The 17,430-nt window shown below is 52.2% G+C and overlaps 1 protein-coding gene and 1 long non-coding RNA gene across 5 annotated transcripts in view; one reads left to right on the top strand and one right to left on the bottom strand.

Annotated features, from left to right (window-relative positions):
* Positions 1 to 17,430, bottom strand: part of ALPK2 (alpha kinase 2) — a 101,633-nt gene that overhangs the window by 27,074 nt on the left and 57,129 nt on the right. For all 3 annotated transcript variants that reach the window (XR_004953748.1, XM_016129164.2, XM_036230090.1), the window contains 2 exons: positions 5,551 to 8,749; positions 2,619 to 2,766 (listed from right to left, as the gene is read on the bottom strand). Coding sequence is in view for 2 of the 3 variants with exons in the window: in XM_016129164.2 (XP_015984650.2) it covers positions 2,619 to 2,766; positions 5,551 to 8,749 (3,347 nt within the window). In the remaining variant the exon portion in view is untranslated. The remainder of the gene's footprint in view (positions 1 to 2,618; positions 2,767 to 5,550; positions 8,750 to 17,430) is intronic.
* On the top strand, positions 4,869 to 15,471 carry LOC118610051. 2 transcript variants are annotated; one of them, XR_004953750.1, is made up of 4 exons: positions 4,869 to 4,989; positions 6,724 to 9,086; positions 9,641 to 9,871; positions 15,287 to 15,471. It is a non-coding gene; the product is annotated as an uncharacterized LOC118610051 (long non-coding RNA). The 2 variants fall into 2 exon arrangements; XR_004953749.1 differs by lacking the exon at positions 15,287 to 15,471 and having other exon boundaries at positions 9,641 to 10,416.

A 17,430-nucleotide genomic window follows, 5' to 3' on the forward strand; every position in this document is an offset into this window, starting at 1 on the left:
CTGTAAAGGACAAATCTCTTTTTTCCAAGGGAAGAAATGGCTAAAAAGTAGTAGAGCTAAACTGGGAAGACAAATACAAAAGAAGCCTACGTCACATGCGGGATCGGAGCAGCATTGCCGAGAACTAAAGCGGCCGGGGGCTTCTCAGAAGACTCCGTCACCCACCACCAGCCCCGGGGGCCGGAGTGCAGCGGTGCGGCACCCGCTGCGCAACGTCCGGTCGGGGCTGAGAGGTCCTTGGGTGTCCTTCCTACGGCCAGCCAGTGAGCACCCACCCAGTGAGCACCCACCTCCGACAGCAGCCGGCTTGTCATTCCCTGGTTGTCAGGCAGGAAGGACATGGCCTGGGCTCCAAGACATTGCTCAGCTTTCTGCCAGTCCACTCCATGGGGACAACTGCCCTTTCAAAAGCCTAGGGCACTCTGGTTGCCGAGAAGGTGCCGATGGCCCGGGGAGCACTGGAGGGTGCCAGCTCGAGTGCTTCGTGGAGCCGAGACATTGCCCAAGCCACCAGTACACGAACACGCGGAGAAAGCACATTTAGAGCACATTTGCTTTTCCCCAGCTACGGGAAAGCGTCCTGACATCTAATTTCCACACCTTAGCTTGTTAAAGAAAAGAATCCAAAACCCGGGGGGCACAAAGGCCAAAGGATGATTGCATGTCCTTCATGCGTCACTGTTTAATGGGCTCGCCCAAGGGAGAATTTGCTATTTACTGTTTAAATAGAACGTACCTGGACACGCGAGTTGGAACTTAAAGGTTTCTGTCCAAGAGAAAAGATAACCCCCAAGGTTTATTACCTATCAAACACTAACCAGTTCCGTATATATTTGCAAACCTATTTCAGCATTCCTTTGCCTGATTGACTATAGAAATCTCCATCACTCAAATGCTTGTTTGAACAGCTTTGCCATCTTACCGGTTCCTCATTATTTAATGAGTCGAAGAAGACCTTCGCTACATGCTCTTATATTTGTCTGAGATATTTCAACTTTTTGAAAATTATATCTTGATAAGTCAGTAAGATATTTACATGGAGGGACATGTAAAAAGAACCACTCACCTGGAATTAGAGGTGAAAGAAATTTGATAACATTTGAAGTCCCACCTGAAGTAACGTAAATAACTACTTAATATGAAGGGAATTACGACTCCCCAATACCCTTGAGCATTAGCATGGAGAAGGCAAACGGGTACACCTACACCAGACTGCGGCCCAGAAGAAATGAAGCGAACATCGCTAAGACTGGAAAGGCCTCGGCCACATGTCATCTTCGGTCAATAACATGGTCCTAGTGTTATATGCTCCCTAGAGAGAGGTTAGGTATTTAAAGACACCTCAAATGCAAAAGGGACCTGAGAGATTCAGGCGCCAATGCTGAGCTTAGAGCGAAGCTGCAGAAAATGCTGGCTAATTGTGACGGTTACAGAAAGTACTTTAAACGATTAATGTGTACTTCCTTTTTATAAAGCTTAGAGAATATCCTTGATTTAAAAATCGAGCTGTTATTTCTCCATCCTAATTCTCCTCAAGCCATACATAAGACAAGCAGGTAAGGACGACATTTCAGGCAAAGCGGCTTTATTATGCCAATTATAACCCAGTTAGATTTTTCTGGAGTCATGTTGTAGAAAAAACTATTGCTCCAATGTTCCGCAGTGGCCCTGGGGGCATTAACGTCAAGACGTGTTCCAAGCAGACATATTCGATTTAGATAGACAGAAAACGCTCAGATTTTCTCACTTTTTCAGTCTACTTGAGGCGAGATTAAGGGGATAGGAACAGACCTCCTGCGACTCAGGGAGCCGAGCCGAGATTTCCTTTGCCAGAAAGAAGTTTCCGATAGTTTGGGTCATAGAGTTTCGATGGACCCGGGTGATCTGTCTCTAGAATGAGCCACGCCTCCTCAGGTCTATCAGATGAAGATCGAGTTTGTCAGTTCACTCGAACAAGTATCAAGTATTTATTTCCAGGAAGGTGATTTAGGAAGTGTTGATCGGATTCATCCCTAACAGGGTGTTCCCGGCAATGATTCTCTCTTATCACTTCCTCCTCCTCAGTCTCCAGAAACAAACTGGCCTTCCTGCCTTATCACTCCTAATAGCTGCTACTTTCCTGCAACCCCAAGGCCTGTTTTTTTTCCTTTTGATTCACCTTAGCTTCTTCATTCGATCTTGTCAGGTTAATGGGAATTTATGAAATGGAAAACATAGAAAAATTCAGACATAAAGGAGAAAGCTCTTTAATCTCGGGACCACAGAACCTCGGCCTAGAAGATGATTTGATATCTTCCCCTAACTGTAATGAAAATGTAACAATCTTAAAAATTAAAACTTAATAATGTCATTAAAAATGTTTTTAACTACAGGTTTAAATGTAATGAAAGGTTTCATGACTTCCTAAGGCCACAAAACTCAACGGTGGCAAAACCCATCACCATTTTCCTTATCTAGACATCTATCTTCCATTACTTACTCTTCCTGGATGCTTTGGGTGTGGAGTTTCTGCTTCAATTTCCCTCTTTGCTTCCTATAATTTATTATTTTATTTTAGAGCTTTATCGTGAAACAAACAAGGAACAACTGTGAAAAGTAACCAGAGACAAATGTCGTACCTTCTCTGCACTTGGGCTATTGACTTTGAATCTTTTGTCCACCAGATAGTAGAATCTTCATGAATTTCCCCAAACTGGCAGCTTAATTTCACATTTCCGGAGCAGTCAGGGAACATCTCGGCTTGGATCTTTTTCAGTAATATTGGAGCTAGAAACGAGAGATTCGCAGGTCAGTGTTCCTATAATAATTGCAAAGAGCTTTACAGGGGGGAAAAAGCCTTTCCTACTCCATCTCACTTAATTCTCATGACAATCCCAAAAGACAGAGGTAATAATTACAATATTCAATTTACAGATGAGGAAACTGAGTATCTGAGGGGAGATTGGCTTGCCTAAACGTCAGAAAAACAAACAAATCGATCTAATGGGAAACTCTTATTTTCATTATTTAAAATTCCTCAAGCGAGGTCTTTAATGCACAAAGTGAAATAGAGCTTGAGAGATTTTTTTTGTTTGTTTTTAATGATGGCAGCGGTGGGGGCAGGGTTATAGATGCCTAGTCTATAGAACCTGGTTCAAATAAAGATGCTTTTAAATGATCACCAGATGATCCAGGTCAAAGTCAGAGCTGGGCATTCGGGAGTAGAATAAAATTTGGATTACTCAGATAACTGTGGTTAAGCTCTCAGATGTAAAATGCAGCCCAACATTTGTTATTTGCTGGAAAATCTTCATCTCTCTTTCCTCTGATAACTGTCGTCTTTGCTGAAGATATCTTAGTGGGTTGCAGTGATGTGTGACATCAATTTCATTGACAAAAGAGAAGCGTCCACTTGAATAAAATAAGAGCAATAAGGAAAGATTCCTAGGGTTGGAGGAAGACTTTTGAATACCGCTTTTTAAATCAGGGATGAGAGCTAGGGCTGCAGGGCAAGTGTGTAGTTACACAGGGCAGCCACAGGGTGGCAGCATACACATTAGAACAAGGATGGCGGAGCCAGCCCAGCTGTGCGGTCAGAATCACTTGGCAGGCAGGGAGGGAGTTTACTGGAAATGTCGTGTCAGTCGATTAGAGACCACAGCTTTGGTAATATAAAATATTATCTAATCCACAGCCAAGACAAAAATCATCAATACCGACGCTTCGCTTGCTCTGTTGCCTCACATCCTCCCGCTGTGAAATAGTCTATGTGTTAGATGTGATTCCCACCTCTCCTTGGAGCCGACAAACACTTGGATAACAGGACGCGTATTTAAAGGCTTATTCTCCTCCCAGGAAGTGATAATGGGCTGCTTGGGCAACACGTTCTTCAGCTGGAGAACAGCCGAGGGTACTAACAACGTTACGGAGAGAGAGAGAAAACATACCAGGTATTTGTGGATGGAACCCCGTTCCCATTCACGCGGCCCTGCTGGCTCTCGCTAGCCATTCTAGGTGTTCAGGCCACAGTCTCAAAGCCCTGGTCTTAGAGTCTCGACCAAGCCCACCTCCTCTGGGACATAGTTCCTCAGGGACCCTTCTGACACTGTGCGGTGACAGTCTTCGTGGGGGGTTTGGGGAGGCCTAAACGTTTCCAAGGCTGCCAACCCCATCTACAACCTGTTATAAGTTCCGAACACACGGGAAGTCAGGGGATGGAGGAACAGGCCTCGGACGGGCAGCGGAACTAAATGAGGGCCTCGGGGAGAGAGGACCTGGCATGGACAGGGGCCTCTGCGCGTGGGAGGCAGCCCTCTCTGTGTGGGGCAGACGCCCAGCTACGAGGAGGTCTGGGAGTGTAGCTGCACCAAGCTTTCGGTGTCCAAAACAAGGCCACCCGGTTCGTCTAATTTCTTTCAGCGTCATGCACGTCCTCCCCCACCCCCAGCTCCTAACCCCCTCAGGTGTCAGGTGCGAGAGCACCCCCTCCTGGAATGCTGTACCCTGGTCTTCGCCGCCATTGGCTAGGCCCACTTTAGAGATCTTTTAAAGCATCGCTCCATTCTCTTTAAATGCGCTTAAAAACATATGTACTAGCAAGCTGGTTGGATCTCTCCAAACTCCTCGGAAGGCGGTTTTCTATTTAATCCTTTCTGTGGCCGGGCTGAGGGATGTGGGCGGGGGATGGCGAGCAGCAGCCGGCAGGTCTGAGGCCTCGGGTTAGCGGGGAAGGGGCGGGGGGAGGCCCCTCCCCGGGGCTGGGAGGGGCCAGAGCGCTCTGCGCCAGGCTCTCAGGCCCGCTCTCCCACGGCCGCGGCTTCTCTTCCGACTTGTCCGGGTTTTACGGGAAGGCCGAGAAGAGCTGACACGGAAGAGGCCCAGGTTCAGGCTGTGGGGTGGGAATGGAGTTGCAGTGATTCCCCCACACAAGGCAGAAGTGACTGCAGTTACAAGGCCTCCGAAACCTGCAACAGACACCCCGGGGCCCTGTAGGCTCAGCGAAAGGGGAGGGTGAGTTGGGAAGATATTTCAGACTCAAATTTGGAAGGAAATCCAATGTTTGACAAAGCCATTTTTAACAGAAATCAATGATTAAAGAGGAGACTCCTGATGGTACCTACATGTTCATTTCTGGAGTCCTGCTTAGCATGTGGTCTATTTAATTATGCTAATTAGCTACGCTGAGGAATGCTTCTGTTTATCTTTTAGAACTATTTTTTTGAAAGGATAATTAAACGGATGGGCATCTCCCTCCATTAAACATGCCCGCAGGTAGGCTTCGCCAGTGGTCCTCCCCTAGATCACCTGGGAACCTCACAGAAATGCAGTTTCTCTCCTGGGATCAGACACCCCGGAAGCGGAGCCAGCCCTCTGTTTCCACGAGCCCTCCAGGTGGTGCAAGGGCCATTCAGGTTCGAGAACCTCGAGCCTACCTGCCGCGCCATTTGTCAGGGCCTTGGAGTCAATGCCTACCTGGCCCCCTTAACTGCTGAGGGCTCAGGAGGACACGGGAACCTGACATCTGGCCAGCGACCCCAAATTTAACAGCGACAGAAAGCGACAGAGCCTCACCTTTTCCTTCTCTTCTGCAAGGTGGCGTTTGGGGGTCTTTTCGCTCATCCGTGCACGGTACCGCTGTTTCGCGTTTAGGACTCTTTTTAAGAAAGCTCGAGTTCTTTTTGACGTTTTCTCTCTCTTCCAATCTCAGCCTCAAGGCAGCCACCCTGGACAGAATCTTCTTCTTTATCCCCTCAGTTAAATGCCCAGTTCCTGTGGTTTCTCGCATCTTCGCGACCTCCTCTAATGACGTGACTGGGCATCTGCCGTTCTGGGCTGCCGCGTGACCAAGCCTGGCCTCCCCTGACCTTCTCCTGTGGTCCAGGGAGGGTCCCGGCTGGCAGGGGTCCTGCGGTGTCTTAGGAGCGTCCTCCGATGCACGTTCTCCTGACACACCTGCCAGAGTCACTGACGGGGAGCCAGGCGCGTCTATGGGTTTGGTATCCTCACTTCGGGGTGCCTCGATTTCGGGTGCCTCAACTTTGTGGCTCATTGAAAGATTCGTAATGTTTCCTTCAAGGCATGAAGTGAGAGGCGACGGAGCGAGACCACCGGGCGCGGGTAAACGTTTCTCACGCTCGTGCTCCCTTGCCCCCTCTGAGTCAGGAAACGCGCCCCGATGAGTTCTGGGCTGCACTAACTCGTTGCCGGGGGTGTCGTGACTTTGGCCTGTGGCGTGAGCGTCGCCTCCGGCGGACGCGCGAGTCATTCTTGCAAGGCAGGTAGAAAGAGGTAAAGTGGGGAAAGCAGAATCCGCGGAGGGGCGTTCGCTTGGCGCGGCCTCCCCCGAGCGACGCTCACCCCTTTCCCGGCTTCCGTGGCCCCCACTCGCACTCGGCTCCCCACTTCCGTCAGGACACGGGGCGGGCAAGGGGGCAGGTCCGACGTCCACTCTCTGGCCCAAGTTTCCATTGTGCGATTTACTCTCCTGTCCGAGGAGCCGCAGAGAGGATTCGGGAGGCTCCTGGGCGTCCGCCTTCCTCTTTACCACGCCCGTCTCATCGATGGGATCTACAGAGGACTCTAGGATTTGGGGGCCCGTCAGAAACCGTTTAAAGACGGCAGGGTCACCCGCGCTGAGTCGGATTCCCTCTTGGTTTCCACTCACGCTGTCTACGTTTTCCCGTCCTCCAGTTTTGGAAGCCTCCGACGGCAAATCTGTGACACATAATTCCTTCTCCTCTACAGGGTCCACGGATGACTCCAGGAGTCTGGGTTGGCTTGAACCCTGGACAGAAAGACTACTCTGATGCGCGTGGCTGGCTGGTTCTTCACCTCCATGGATTTCTCTGTCATTAACGAGGGCGGAGCCTGGCTCAGCCTCAGGACTGCGAGCTGATGCTCCTCCAGAGGGGTCCGGCGCGGGCACGGGGGCATCCGCCTTTAGAACGGCAGAGATGGCCCACGCCCCGTCAGGAGTCATGGCGCCAGCTTCTGACGTCTTGCACTCAGATGCTGTCGGTTGCCTTGGTGGCCAGACTTCTAACACAGAAGCCTCCAGAGTTATAATCTTCAGCTTGTCGCCTGCTTCCCAGTGTCCTGGCCCGCCGTCTCTAGACGCCTCCGGGAGGGCGTTAGACAGAGGTGGAACGCTGCTCACGGCCTGATGGTCATCGTCCACGGTGGCTGTAGCCACGGCAGACACGCTGGTCCCCGGGCCTGAGCTCTGCCCTCCTTCCTCCCTGGAGTGCGCAGGTGAGTGGTCCAAGGGCACCAGGGTGATGTCCCCTTGTGCAACGGATGTCGTGGGCCGACTTTCTTGGAAATCATCTTCAGAAGGACACTGCGGAGAGGGCAGGCTCTCCGGCCGGACCCTCTGGGTCATCTCACTGCCTTTTTCCTGGAAATTCTCTTCAAGGCTCCTGTTGTCTGCTCTGTCCAGGGCCCAGCTCTTCTCTTCAGACTGGTCGTCCGCGTGAAGAGGAGGATCGCTACAGACACATCCTCCCCCTGGTCCGCTGGGGGCCATGCAAAGGCGCTCTTTTGGAGATTCGGTGGTGGAATCGTTTAAAATATGGACATCGGAAAGAAGTGGGAAAATGTTTCCATCTGGTGCCAGAGGCAAGCCGTGCTCAGGGCCATCTGCGTGGCGGCTCCCGGCAATGGAAACAGGGACGTACTTGGCTGGGTGGACTCCGGTGGCAATGCTAACAGCCGGTGTGTCTCCACTCTCCCTGGTGACCTGAAGACAGTCGAGATTAGCAGTTAGCGTTGCCGGCTTCTCCTGAGGCAACTTCACAGTTACACTCTGACTGGCGGACGTGCCCGTGGTGCCCGGGGCACCGGTGCTGGGGCTCTCATCACCCCCTTCCGTCCACCGCACGGACGAGTCCTCCGAAGACGGAGGCCGCCTTTCCTCAAGGCCTCCTGAGGTGCTGGGGCTCGGGCTCGCCTGGCCAGCCTGTCCCACGGAGGCCAGCGTGGAGGTGGCATCCTCTACCTTGGCTAGACCTTCCCCACCGGCACCTTCGCCGGCTCTTCGTGGAATGTTCCAGGCGAAGGAACTGACAGGAGGAGGGGACGCGACCGTGTCTCCATCCTCGCTGCTCCTGCACGTAGACCGCGGAGGCTCAGAGCCTCGTGGTCGACAAAGAACGTCCCGCGTCTCGTCATCCGGAGAACAGGACTCAGACCCTTCGCCCTGACCTTCTGCCAGCTCTGAGTCCATGGAGCGAGTTTCTTGAGGCAAATATTTATCCGCCGGCGTCCCAGCAGGAGAACCCACGGGGTCACGTGTGCTAGGGTAACCTGCTTCAAGATGCCCCATTGCGTGCTCAGCTTCTCTGTCTCTTGGCTTGGGGCACATGGTTTCCGGGGTGGGGACGGTATTTGCTGGTGCAGGGGAAGCAACAGAGAGAGCCTGGGGCTCCCCGGGGCCAGCGCTGCCCTCCTGGGGGACATGCACCGACAGCTCACGAGGGGACAGAATTGCATGATCGGCTTCTGGGAGGCTCAGCTCGTGTCCCAGGTCTTCCCGGGAATGCCCAGGTGCATTGTCTTCTCTGTCTCGTTTCTCTTCACTCTGTGGGCCTTGAGAAGAGCTTTCTACCCCCAGGCGTTGGACCGATGATGCATTTTCCTCGTCCATCCCTCCTAAGTTGGCGGAGAGATTCGGCGTGGTCCCAGTAAATGCAGACTCCTCCCCGGCAGGCTCTGAGAAAGCTGGCATCCGGCTGAGGGAGGTTCCCGCCCTGGCCGTTTCCTGAATTTGCACCTAGGAAGATGAAAAGTGATATTAATAGAATTGTTCCCGGGAGAGCCCACGATAGGGCATAACTAATCCCAAGAGTGCTAATCCTTGACGAGTGTAGTAATGGACAAAAAGAGCAGCAGGAATGACTGAAATCTGAACTTGAATCCCCAGACTTGCTCTAGCTATTAGAGACTTCCTGGAAAAAGGCAAAGTTCAGCAACTGTATGTTCCAGGGGACCCTTGGTTAAATTGCCCATTATAAGCAAAACGCCGCCTGACAATCCTCATTTAATGATTTCTCTCTCTCTCTCTCTCAAAAAAAAATGAAAACGAATTGAATGTTAACTATTTTGATAAAGTAAGTCACAAGAACGTGTGTGTACCTTTCCAGAAAGATAAAATTTCACATGAACATGAACATACAGCGCCTGTCAAGGAGCACTGAACAATCTTTGTTCCCAGACACGACAGCTCGCTGGTTAACAATGTTACTGGAGAACAGAGGCTGGTCCTTTCGGGCCACCTTTAACGAAGTAGTAGGGCTATGATTGGCCATCAGCACTGACAATTATTTCTGCTCCAGGAAGGTTATCAAATCCTGGAATGCCCCCGCTCCCAACACACACACACACACACACACACACACACACACACACACACACACACTTTAAAAGAGATGCCCTGTGACAGGCAAATCATGTCCACATGAAATAGGGGGCTCAGGATTGCTCAGGTTTGGGGGAAGAGGTGGGGGAGGAGGGAAGAAAGGAAAAGAAAAGCAGGAAGGAAGGATCTATCCGCATTGTGAGGCGTGAACCCATAATGGTCCTATTTGAATGTTCTGTGATGTTAGATAGTGTTTAATGAAGCAGCGAACTCTTTGGCTAGATTCTTGTCTCTCGAAATTTTTAGCTCATCTGTTATCTCAACACATATCAAAATGATGCCCTGCCGAGGAGGAGGGAATCTCTGCTAATTGCTGGCAGCACACCCCGCTTTGCTCCCAGGACTCTGACTTTGGAGCGGCCACGTTCAAATGTGCAGAAACCGAAGACTGGGTCGAAAGACGGGGGAGCTAGAGTGGAAATGTTCCTGGGCTCACCACAGCTCCAGGGTTCCTCAGCTCCTGTCCACCAGTCCCAGGTAAGAAGCCCGATCCCTTCACACGCGTCCAGTGGCAAACAGGACAACAGCATAACCACGCCTCCTTCCGTACTGCCCCACGGTTGCTGTGGCCAGCAGTAATTCACCTCTCATTTTCTCCTTCAAGCTACCCTGATGTTCATTTCACTCAGATTTTATTGGCATAAAAGTGCTAACTAAGCAAGGAGACATTTACTCTAATTCCCTTTGTGATAAAGTCTATGAGTGCTGGGCGCATACACCAATTCAACAAATACTTATTGCGAGCCCCCAGTGTACTAGGGAGAATCCCAGACAACACAGGCAAAATGCCCATCTGTGGGGCGCGCCCATTCTATGCTGCATTCAAGGCCTGTCACACGGTTAGCACCTAGCAGGTGTTCCGTAAGCACTTGTTGAAAGAAGGAGGAAGTGAATGAACTAGCACCAGGTGAGACACTCTGCCCAGCCCATTACAGCTCTACATTTGAAAGGTTTGGAGTCCTGTGCTCCTGACTTTGGGAAAACTCTATTTTAAAGGAAATTTAACCCTATATAGGGACAGTACTAGGTCACACCCTGGTGTTTTGTTTTTTTTTTTTAAGAAAAAGGTATTTACTCTCTTCCGAGATCCCTTTTTCTTTCTCATCATATTAAACTGGAAAAAGGAAAACAAAGATAATTTCTGAGAAATGAGAAGCAAAGTTTTAAAAAGGTTTCGAGTTCAGTGTATACTTAATTTCACCTCTGAACCTGAACATCTATGTGCAACCCATGTAGAGAATGCTCTTCTCATTGCCATTTTGGTTCAGGTATTTTTTATAATGAACTATATAGTATATATATACCGGAAAAATTAAGCACAGAATGTGTGGGTAGCGTCCTGGTCGCGATTTGAAATGCGTAGGGGACCTGCCTAATCGAAACGCCAGACCCTCCCTTGAGCCTTCCTCCCCTGTCTGAATTTCCACTGCCCGTGTCAGCCCTTTATTTTAAGGTCTTGCCATCATCACGATGCCATCGGTGCCAACAGACGTTTATGGAGTAGCTGCCATGTGCAGAGCTCTCTGCCAGGCGCTGGACAAGTTTTTCCTAAGGGCTCAAGGCAAAAAGCCACTCCGTTCCTTACTGGGATGTTACACACTCATTATTGCTTGTTACCATATCAACGGAGTGACAGGCTGATACGGAGAGAGACTGACACCTGGAGAGGGTGAAACACAGGACAAGCAAGCTTTGCTTAGGGTGAGTTTGGTCCCTGGAACATAGCATCGCAGCCACGGGACCGCGCCTCGCCTTACGAAAACAGTCACGTTCCGATAAAAGCATACTCACCTCTTCCTCGCTCTCACTTTAAAAATAATATTCTGCTTTGAATTAGCTTGCTGAAGCCCCACGCGTGAAATCAAATCATGGCAAATCTTTGACCGAGGAAACTCCTCTACTTGACCAACGTTTCCTGAGAGCATCTGCTGTGTACCAAGCTCCGTTCTAAGATCCAGGGCTTCATCAGTGAACATAACAAAGACGTCCGGTCTTTTTGAAAGACATGTCGAAGCAACGCACCATACAACTGGTTCGCTGCTGATGGCAAATTCCATCAATTTGATGTTAACTAACCAATGGGGTTTTCTCAAAGTGGAGCCTTGGACAGCCCAGAATATAATGTCAAGGCTTACAGCATCCGTTCCAAGGACAGGCTCCTTAGGTCTCGCGCAAAGGCCGGCTCACAGCAAAAGGAAAAGCACAGACTCCCACCTGTCAAATAATTCGGACCTTCCTTTCAGTTAAGTCACGATGAAAGGATTCCAGCAAGCGGCTTTCCTGCTTCTCAGCTAGTCTCATCATGGAGTGAGTGGTGGGACTCAGGAGGTTTTACTATGTAGAAACATTGTCCTCATTCGGGTGAAAAGAAGAAGAGTTTGGGGCTTTAGGCGGGAGCCCGGTGTGGTCTGTGGGGTGCGGACTTGGAGGACTGGCCACCTGGGTTTGGCTCAATCCAGTACTGCGTGAATGATCCCAAGGAATCTCTTGGGCCTCCCTGACCCTCTGTCTCTTCCTCCGAGGCTAGCCACATGCACATCGGCACCATCCTGTCGAGTGCCTGGCACTCAGTGACGGGGGTTTCCCTTGTTCTCTGTGAAAAGGAAGAAGTGGCCGAGGCAGGGAGCAAACGAGCCGAGCAGTGTGCGCTGGGCTCCACGCAGGCTTCCTCGTGTGGCTGCTAAGATGAACCTCAAACAGGACACTATCGTCTCGCCTTCACCGATGACGTGCGCGGCCTGGGCCCAATCAGAAGGGAGAGACCGCCCAGTAGGCGCGCAATAAGGGCAGTCAAGTGTGAAGCATCGTCAACTGCAGGGCACAGGGACGTACCATGGTGCTCCAGGGCCGGGGAGAGAGCGGAGGGGGACGCGCGGAAGGGGCGCCGACCGCGCCGCGGCAGGTGCAGCCGCCAGACGCAGAGGAGCGCACGGGCGTAGCCAGGCTGGGCGAGCAGCGGCCCGCCCCACGGGCAGGCGGGGGGCGGGTGGTCCGCGGGGCACCAGCAGGGGCAGAGGCCGAGGCCTTCGAGGTGGGTGGGCGACGTGTGGTGGGGACAGGGAGAGCGAACGGCAGCCCTGGGGGTCCGGGGCCACCGTGGCGTGTGTAGGCCACGCGGGGGGCTTGCGGAGGGAGTGTGGGCGTTGGCAGACGCGGGAGGCCTTCGGAGCAGACAGGCCACGCGGAGCCCGGGTTTCTGAGTACGGAGGGCTGCAGGAGGGGAATCACGAGGCGAGGCTGCAAGGTCACGGATGGACCGGGTTGGGGATCCATGGCAGGGGCAGGCTCTGTGGGATGACCACAAACCCATATCCCCGCCCCCCGCCGATGCTGAGGACGACAGGAATTCTCCTCCTCCTCCAGTGGTCTTCTAGCACCCTCTGCTGAGAAAGCCTCACCTCCAGCATGTTTTAAGAGAGGCGGTTAACAGAATTCTGTCACTGAGCGTGACTGACAGGCGCATTCAGAGCCGAGAGGCAGCAAATTGAGAACTGGCGCAGGAGGTTACTGCTGTTCAAGGCTTAGAACTCGCCCAGGGTCCCTCCGTCAACGACGGCAGAACCAGGATTTAAAGCCAAGTCTGTCTGGCCATAAAGCCCTTCCCAGCTTTTCTGAAAAGGAAAGGTAAGACAAATCCCACCAAAGGGCCTGATTTAAATTCAGAACTTCTGAGCTCCCAGGACCCTCGGATATGAAACTATCACGGTCCTTATTACGTGCAAAATGACCGCTTGTTTGTCAGCAGCTTCCTCACGAGCTCTAAGGACAGGGACTCGGTGTTATTCATTTCTGGGTTTCCAGAACCTTGGACACCGTAGGGGCTCCACTGATTCTCCCGAATGCGTAAGCACGTGAGTGACCGACCACGAGGAGGGGAAGGGGGAAACCAAATTTAGTGCCGCTTCCAAACCCGTTTTCAGAAGCAGCGTTGAGCTCGAACACTTACGCTCTGCTCACGCGGTGTTTCCCAGCCCCGTCTCGACGCTACACGCCTCCGATTTTACACGCACGTTGTTTTCATTTGTGGGCCTTTCCGAAAAGTCTGCCGTGGGTCCGGGGAAAGGTGTGCCGCCTCACCGCGCACCTCATGACGCTCAGGGTTACACGCCTCCTCGTTAATGAGAGCGTCCTGGACGCCAGCAAAGTGCAGGACGCTCATCCGAGTCGCTAACAATGGAAGGTGGTCTGCGATAAGATCCCTCTTCTCCAATAGCTTGCAATCAGCTGAAGAGACGAGATGTCCATGGAAAAGATAGATAACGATTCCTAACGAGCTGTGCGGACGGCCAGGTGGGTGGAGCTTTGCTGACGGCGCCGCTCCGGGATGGAGTGACGTGACCCCTGAACCCTCCTCTTCCGTGGATGTGCCAGACCCCTGCCGTGTGAATACCGGAGGCCGCACTCTTCTGCGGCACGTGCCAGTCCTTAGACAAGTCTGGGACACTCCCGTGCAGTCTCAGGAAACTTCTCTGCTGGTGAGAGTGGGCAGATGTGGTAGACGTTTGGGCCGACTAACTCGACAGCATCCCCAAGCCCCCGTCCCGGGCTACTTCCAACTCAAGAGGCTGGAAAACCACGTACTCTCCCCGCTTCCTGCCTCGTGAGATGGAGCCAAGGGGTCAGTTCTGGACCGTGAGATGTCGGTTCTGGCTGGTAAGGCGGAGTCCACTTAGGGGCTTCTGAAGAAGCTTTGCTTCCCAGACGTAAGGTACGAATATGGTGGGCGCTTTCCTTCTCCCCGTAATGAAGATGCGATGCCTGGTGCTGTGGCTGTCGCCTTGCAACCATGAGGCAACCAGCATGAGAATGAAGAGCCGACGCACTGTGGCTGGCGGAGCAGAAAGAGAGAACGGGCGGGGGAGCTCGCGGCCATCCCTGTGCCACTGGAAAGGCACCAAGGCCTTCCACCCACGCACTTCTCGCGAAGCGAACATCAAAGGTCCTTAGGATGGAGGCCACTATCAGTCGGTTATTCCATTAACCGCAGCCAAAAACAGCCCTAATGGACACAAGAGGAGAACACATTGCTGAGGGCCGAGGGAACGGCATGTGAGGTGCACCCTGGCACCCTCCTGGGGGCCCCGGGTGAACGTGGGCGGGGCTCAGTTTAAAGGACAGTGGCACAAAGGGCAAAGGACTGGTCCAAACGCCAAGGGATCGAAAGGGCCTGAGTCAAGATGTTCGAACTTGAAGACAAGCGGGGGAGGGGAACGGGGACATGGGAGAAGGCGGGTCAGAGCAGAGAGGCTGTGGCTGGAAAGGCCAGATGCGACCACCGGGGGCCGGGAGGCTCGCTTCAGCCGGGCCCACGCGCCCTCCCCCGGGATGGTTTTCTTCCTCGAACTCCTGTTTCTTTTTAAACGTTCTTTAAATGTCCTTTCCTCCTTATCCAGTAGACACAGATAGCACCGTGTCCTTCATCGGCTGTCTACACATCACCAATCCCCACTGTGGTTTCGGGAATCTTTAAATGGGGACTTGCCAGCCCCCAGCCCCCAGCCCCCAGCCCCCAGCCCCCAGCCTCCAGCCCCCAGGGCTGCCAAAGCCTCAATCTTTCCTGAATATCTGCTGAGCCCTCACCGCCAGCACTGGGGCATACAGCCATTTGTCATTTGATAGATCAAACCCATACCATCTGGGCCTGAGAAAGTGAAAACAGCCCCATCCCCCGCCCAAGAAAGCTTAAAGGCAACCGAGACTATTTCAGGAACGCAGGTTTATTTTTGGGAGTTGCCGAGCTGCCCAGAGAGGAGCTTCACTTAAGGGCTTTGAAAGTTAAAATAACACTTAATAAAGTGGAGGACACTCGCCTAAAATCCCCCGTCCTGAAACCGGATCCCGAACAACCCTGTCATTTGACCAGCTCATCTATCTGCATTCCATCCCCTCCAGGGAGAGGAGACATCTCCAGCCAGCTGGACTTGCAGCCCTGTCCTGATTTCTCGGGGAAGCTGTAGAGCTCGCAAAACACCCACTTGCTCTCTCATTGGGAGAAGACCGGCTTTGCACGGGAACGCCCTTCCCGGAGCGAAGGGGCTCTGTGCGCCCAGCGGGACCTGCCTGGGGACATGGTGGGAGCGGAGGAGCACTGGCCTTTGAGTCAGGAGCTCCGTGCGTCCATCGCTCGTCTCCGATGGCGTGAGGCGAGCATCAGTAACACGATCTCCAAGCCCCGTACAGCCCTTAGCTCGTGGCAGGCGCTGTTCTGGTGCTCGGCACACACCGACGCGGTTAACATTTGTAAAATGGCATAGAAATGGACACCTTGGGGACTCTGGGTCGGGTCACGATCGCGAGAAACACACATACGGGAGGACGGTTTGGTGACGTGACCCCCAAGGGCAGCGGGTTAGAAAAACAGCCACACGGTCCCTGTGTGCATCTCCGTTTTGCTGCAACTGGGAGATGTGCAAACCTATGAAAAATGGAGTTGGGAAGCCCAGTGATTTTTCCTTGAATTCCACAAGGCGTTTCTGAATAGTATTCGGGGCTTTTCGCTGTGTCGTGAAGACACTGGACCTGGGCGAGGAGGCGAGAGGCAGGCGGAGCAGGGTGCCGGAGAGAGGACCGGGCCTCAGGAAACCCAGGGTTTGGTTCCAGATGCACGGCTACGTGGAAAACGGCTTCGGAAAAGTCACCAGATCTCTCTGAGTAAAGCGAGAGGGCTGAGAGCATCTCTTGGCCCACGCGGCTTCGGTGTTCTGTGACCTGCTGCCGTGCAAACAACGCAAACATTGAAACGGCGCTGAAACTGCCCCTTCCATTTGGAGCCGGGTTTTCCTTCGACTCCTAAGGCTTCAAGATCTAACTCTATGAACTGTGACAGTTGTTAGGGGCAAGAACACAGTGTGCCGCCCTATGTCGAAGGCTCCGTAGTGAGGCGGTGGGGCCCGAGACAGGGCTAGGGGAGCCACGGTGGGCTTGAGGGACGGGTCACCACAGAGCCAGCACTCCCTGGAGGCCCAGCCTTTCTGCCTCCCTCATCGCTGCTTCTCCCTCTGCCCGGGAAGTAGACTGCTCTGTGTCAGCACACGGGCCCTGTCGCTCATCCGAACAGTTCTGGAGGCCCACAGATCTAGCCCACGCCAGTGAAAATCATCATGGCCACAGAATGGATGATCAGTGGCCATTAGCCCCCCAACTGTGCTAATCCTTTTTGGGGCTGAGAAAAGTAATGGCTTCTTTTCCCCAGGAAATCTCACTTTACCCACACAATCCTGCATCTAATTTCAGGGTCTTCCAAAACCCCCTGAACCCATCGATCCCCACTTCAGAGACCCGGGGCCACAGAACGAATCCCTGCTGTCAGTCATGAGCGAGCTGGGGGTGGGTGTATTGTTTACTTCCCACAGATCGAAGCTTCTCTGCAGACTTCAGAGTGGATAACAAGGGGGAAAAAATTCAACCTGAGGTTCTAGGAGAGTATTTTCAAACCAATACCTCTCTTTACTATTTCTAGAATTCGTGAGCAAAATCAAAACCAAGGTAGTAGCAATTACTGTACTGAAGTGACAATAATACCTTGTACGAAGCAAGTTCTTGTAAACTTTAGAAACAGGAAGTATTCGTCATGGTTACTACATTACTTCTTTGCTTGTTCAGCATGACTTCAAAGTTTACAGTAATGATGGTATTTGGCACTTAAGAAATCCGAATATAAACATAAATACAGGCAGGTCACCTCTCTGGGATGATCATTACCAAAAGATGAAGAGAAAATGCAGGCTTGGGGCTTGAGGAGCCCCTAAAATGCCATGTCTCTTCTAGCTGTATGTCCTCAAGTTTGGCTTCTGGTTAAGCAGGAATATCCCATAGAGTACAGATCAGGAGGATACAGTTTCCAGCAGGCAGCAACAGTTACTAGATTAGATTCAGAGACAGCTTCGTTCGGCAGGAGAAACAAAAGTTCCTGGGATAGTGAGAGGAAGCACAGGATTAGTCTTAATTGACTTGGTGCAAGACGCATTGTAAGGGCTCAAAGAATGGGTCAAATGAGTGAACATCCATCAGATCTGTTCTCGGTCCAGCGTCAACAC

Source organism: Rousettus aegyptiacus, unplaced genomic scaffold, assembly GCF_014176215.1.
Source record: "Rousettus aegyptiacus isolate mRouAeg1 unplaced genomic scaffold, mRouAeg1.p scaffold_m13_p_12, whole genome shotgun sequence".
Lineage (NCBI taxonomy): Eukaryota > Metazoa > Chordata > Mammalia > Chiroptera > Pteropodidae > Rousettus > Rousettus aegyptiacus.